This window comes from Mya arenaria, chromosome 1, assembly GCF_026914265.1.
Source record: "Mya arenaria isolate MELC-2E11 chromosome 1, ASM2691426v1".
NCBI classification, from domain to species: Eukaryota; Metazoa; Mollusca; class Bivalvia; order Myida; family Myidae; genus Mya; species Mya arenaria.
The window spans coordinates 34,337,422-34,342,688 of NC_069122.1; the positions used below are offsets into that span (position 1 = coordinate 34,337,422).

The window sequence follows — 5,267 nt, forward strand, 5'->3', positions numbered from 1 at the left end:
TTAGAACAAGCAATAGCGTGCCAAACTATCGCAGTTCTATTTTAAGGCAGGTAGATGCCATACATCCATAAATAATAAAACAATACCCGGTCCTGTGCCCTTGTTCTTTTAAGTTTTATTTATAATATAATGTTCATTTTAACTCAAAAAAATAAATCAAGTAAGTATCAGAGTTTACACTGTTTTAAGATATTTACAGTTAAAACCAAGAACATACAAAAAAGACAGCGAAAACATGATACAATATCATATATTGAATGTGAATTGTTCATTTTGCGATCATTGCTAAAACACAACGCAATGACTTACAAACCAATTAATAATAAAAACAAATATATAGATAATTACAATTTCAGATAGTTAATTGCAGCTTAAAGAAATAATAATGCATTCATTTTCGGTAAAATGTTTATGATTTATTTTCGATGACATTTCAAATAAAATTTGGATTTGTACGCACTTCAAATGCAAATATAAAAACTCATCAAATCATAGTGCGTCTTCTTTGCTAAGAATTATTACGGTCCGGTATTCAATACAAAAATAACATCATTAAATCAAAATGGTTTCATGAAATGGTTCACGTAACATTCTCATTAGAATGAAACAACTGAATGGCGAACGGTAAATGAACGTTATGTTGATGTTTCGAACCATTTCATCCCATTTGCTGGCATTATTCGATTGTATTGTACACCTTCAAAACATTGTTCCCTTCCTCCGTGACAAGAAGTTTGTTCTGTTGTGGACAGTAGAAGGCACATAGTGGATTTCGTATCCCTTCCTTCTTCCCCATTAGTTGTGTCATCTGACCAGTGGACAAGTCAAGTATCATATTGGTGTTGCTTCCATTACAACAGATTAACAGATGGTCCCCAAATGCAGTGATGCTTGTTGGGCGTTTTAATGCAGGGTCCTGGAACGTCTTGATGATGTTTAGGTTCATGTCAAGTTTTGTGATAGTGTTCCTGCTCATGTCTGATGAAAGCAGTCCAACCTTCACATACCACTGTTAAGTATAAAGGACCTTCAAACAGTTGTAACCCCTTTCTATTTCTCTTATAACATACCCGTACATATTCAGTACCGCTACCTTTCCATAGAAATCGGACACTATCAACCTATCTTCATGGTAAGCAATACCTCGGCTGTTACCATCCACTTTAATATGGTCACTTATAGCGAGTTGTCCTCGAGTCTCAAGAAGATGAATGCCCTTATTGGCTATAGAAACAGCTACTCTGTCCCCGGGAAGATGACACATGTCCCACGGGTGACCTGGTACACTGATCTGGGAAAGCAGGTTGTTGGTCTGCAGGTCCACCAACTTAACTGTGCAGTTGTGCCAGTCAGCCATTATCAATCTGGACCCGGCTAGGTGGAGCATGCTAGACAGGTAGCAGTCCCTATTATCAGTTGGAGATTTCATTGTCATGTCCAATGCTGGTGTAAACCGTAAAATAGTCAAGTCCACAGTGGCGTTACCCACTGAAAATAATTGGTTAAAGTAAATTGAATGTCTGTGATACAATAACTTAATATAGGGCAACGTATCAAAGTATACATTTCAACGTAAGCATATAGCATTATGGCTTTTACTCACTATGCCATATACTAATAAACATCATGTCATACAATTTGCATATTTCGTTACAATTTTAAAAATATTTCAACTAAATTTTGTTTTAATATATGCTTATTGAAAAAATACAGCGCTAAGTAATGCAAAAATTTAAAGTAAACATATCTCATAAGACACAATATATATTACACATAATAGGAATACGTAAATTATAATACAAGGATGTTCATTTAGTCAGATGGTTTATGACTATAAGTACCTGTAGGCTCGACAGTTGCCATGGTATTCCTTGGGACATCTCCTTGAACTGTTAGTCCTAATATGCCATGGTTACTGTCTGCTGTAATTAAAAACATAGCTGTCATACCTTTTTGGTATTAGGGGCGTTGTTTACAGTTTGTAGGAATTGTACTTCTTGTTTTCCATAAATTAAGTTTATAAGTTCAGCGAAAAAAGCATTGACGAATGAATAAAGTTGTTTAAATAGCCGATGTACAAAAAAAACTTTCACAAGTCATTGTTACTAAAGTTATTTTTGTTTTGCCTGCTGCCCCATGCAATTTTGGTACAGTTTGAACGGGCATTGCTAGTGTATTACTTATATATGAAATGAATCAGCGAATTTCAATGAAGATTTTGCAGATTGTAGTTGTGTTAATTTTCTTAATTAAAATCAAGCTTGAATTGACCTATGTGGCAATTTTCAAAGTCAAAGAATTTATTTGTAATTAATGTGTGACTTAAACAACTGACATATTCTTTCTCCTCTCATTAAGCAATTAAGTAATTGATACCAAAATATAGGGTCACTGATCATTAGAATTCCATGCTATTGTACATTGGCTACCTTAACAGATATTGCTATACATATGACTGTGCTAACATAATGCATGCACTTGTTAGTGTTATGTTTCTTAAGATAAGGGCTTTTGAACATCTCGTAATGAACGTTATTGTTTATGTTGTAAGGACAGGGTAATAGAATAAGAAAACTATTTCATATGAAGTTGTCGACATTATATTCAACTAAGAAAAATGTGTATTAAACGTTATTGCAATCTGTTGATAGGTTAGGTAAACCGCTGTCATCGGATAGAAACGAGATTATGAATATTATTAATGTTTTAAAAATAACTTTAATTAATTAATAATGTTATCTAATTATAAAAATCAGCGTAGTTTTATGTGAAGTTATGTTGATTTTGCTTATAAAATACTATAACACATCTATAGTTAATAGTATAAGGACATGCTTTTTATTCTATATAAATCACTTCACAATTATTTGATATGTTTAGACACGCGCTATGAATGCATATAATCAATTAAAAGTATTTAGACGATGTATTGTTGGACAAATCTTTATGAACTGACTTTTATGTTTTGTTTCACAAAAGGTGTTTACAATATCGTTAATACATAAATATTCATATATACCTAGTGCGGTTGGTTTTTCAATCATAGTGTTTGCTAATGTCCCAATGCCAGTGTCAGATGCAATTAGACGCTCAGTGGCTGGGTACTTTCGGAATTCGTAGTGGTGAATTACATTTTCTTTGTTAATGTGAGCAAGTTCAATCTGCAGACCCTCTAATTGCTTCTTGGCTCTCTTGGTCTTAATGAACAACTGTATCATGTTGTTTCCTTGTGCTTCGAGTGTGACATTTATTTCTTCCAGCTTGGACCTAAGGCTTTTATATTTCAGTTTCAGAGACCCAAGCAATTCTTCATCCAAGATTTTCGTCTTCTCTATAAACTTCAAAAGTACCTGTTCTCTTTCTTCAAAATACTTGTAAACTTCCTCTCGATATCTTCTCAACTTTTCAACTTCATTTTCAGCTAACTTTGCTACAACGTCAACGTTTTTCTTCACATCCGACGCACATAAATCAATGTCTTCAAATAATCTGGCAATTGTTTCTATGATATCCCCATACTCTTGGTCATCTTTGAAGGCCTTGTATATATCTGATATGACATCAGCATGACACGATCGATGGTTTTGTACTGAACAGTGTCCACAAATCAGGGTCTGATGGGTGCTGCAAAAGTATTTGATAGACTCTTCAGGATGGATTTCACAAGACACTGTACATTCATACGTTACTTCTTGGCTACTGATAGATGTAGGCATATTGGATTTGTCAAGAAGAGTATGAGATCTAGACATTTTCTGTTTCCTATGGACACTTGCGCAATTAGAACAGAAGAACTCTTTGCAGACGGTACAGTATGCCTCAGCAGGGAGGATTTCGTCATCTTGTTCACAAGGCTGGCAGTAGGTTGCGTTCTCGTCATTTGGCCCTGCTCGCAGTTTCTTCCCCGGAACCTCCATTGTCCGGTTATCTATCGTATAGTCATAGAATATAGTGAATGCATTTTCAAACGTGAAACTCCTGTACAATATCAAATTTAACAATTAAATGGATGTAACATTACATTGTTGGCGTTAATTGAGCGCGAATATTATTGATGTCATGTTACAATTTCCGCTAATTCCAAATCGCACGAAAATTAACTCATGGCTAAAAAAAGATGGATTTAAAGCCCTTATCAGTATGGTATATTTCAAGTTTATATTAGGATACGTTAGGATTGCGCGCCAGATACACAATATTTCCTAACATATAGCAGTGCGTTGCCAACATTAAAACCATTGCAATTATGTGTGTTTGTTTTTGTTTTCGTATACACATGCACTTTACCTCCTAAATAACAATATAAACATGAAGGCGGAGGCTTGTTTTAATTTTCGGCTACTGAGTTTGCATCTGTAGTTGTTTCATTTAAATATTGACTGTGCTTTAGGTATCGTTGGTATAAACTACAGCCTTACTTAGTAATTATCATGCAAGTTATTGAACCATGTAGTTATCGTTTTAAAGATTATAATCTTCGAGTTTTTGATTGCACGACTATTTTAGTTCAATCAGTTAAATAAACTAACATTTTGTTTAAGGATATATACGTTTTTTTTAATGTCACTCAATACAATAAGTGTTTTCAGATGCATTACCGAATGAATTCAAAATCGAAACTAGATGAAATCATTCTTTAAAACCTATATAAGTATATAAATAATATCTCTGCTTTTAAAAACTGAGATGTACATGCTACAACAACCCTCAGAAAGCATTATTATACTTTGAATTAATGTGACGAATATAAAAATGAAGTTATGTTTAAACATAAATTCGAACCTTTACTCCAAGATGTGAGGAGGAAGTAAATAATAAATATCACAAAGGGTGATTAATATTATCAGTCTTGGTAAGGTTACACTTGACTGATATATTTACCCATACGGATAGTACCTGCGTTAAAAGGTAATGTAGAACACTTTTTAATACAAAAAAAACACCATTTTATCAACCTCGTTCATTGATGCTAATGCAAATAGTGAAATATGCTCAGAAACATTTGGAAATAAACAATTTATTGTTATCACTTGGACACATTCCATGTTTGGTTTTAAAGAGGTATATTTCTTGAGTTTGTGTTTGTAACCCTCCGAAACAAGCAGCCACATATCTTTACGTATATTTGTTCACGTGAATGCTTGCTAAATGCCTGATTTGCAATTTACGGGAGTGTTTATATAGTTTTCTTCAGTGAGATTTTATAACTTATAGAAGCAAACAAATTATCGATAGATAAAACAATAAATAATTATAATGAGAACTTG

General features: G+C 33.6%; 1 protein-coding gene across 1 annotated transcript; it reads right to left on the minus strand.

The window, feature by feature from the left end:
- Positions 1 to 676: 676 nt before the first annotated feature.
- On the minus strand, positions 677 to 4,817 carry LOC128226696 (uncharacterized). The gene is made up of 5 exons (XM_052936679.1): positions 4,783 to 4,817; positions 3,020 to 3,928; positions 1,842 to 1,922; positions 1,241 to 1,488; positions 677 to 1,009 (listed from the first exon to the last, which is right to left on the minus strand). The coding sequence occupies exons 2-5, from the start codon at positions 3,915 to 3,917 to the stop codon at positions 677 to 679; spliced, it is 1,560 nt and encodes a 519-aa protein (XP_052792639.1). The 5' UTR covers positions 3,918 to 3,928; positions 4,783 to 4,817.
- Positions 4,818 to 5,267: the final 450 nt, after the last annotated feature.

What these genes read in the sequence shown, in the direction of transcription:
- LOC128226696 (XM_052936679.1), bottom strand. Translation starts at nt 3,917, where the DNA reads ATGGAGGTTCCGGGGAAGAAACTGCGAGCAGGGCCAAATGACGAGAAC. An exon ending in GGCAACTGTCGAGCCTACAG is followed by an intron (nt 1,489 to 1,841) that starts GTACTTATAGTC and finishes AATTATTTTCAG; the next exon opens with TGGGTAACGCCACTGTGGAC. An exon ending in GTCATCTTCCCGGGGACAGA is followed by an intron (nt 1,010 to 1,240) that starts GTAGCTGTTTCT and finishes TATACTTAACAG; the next exon opens with TGGTATGTGAAGGTTGGACT.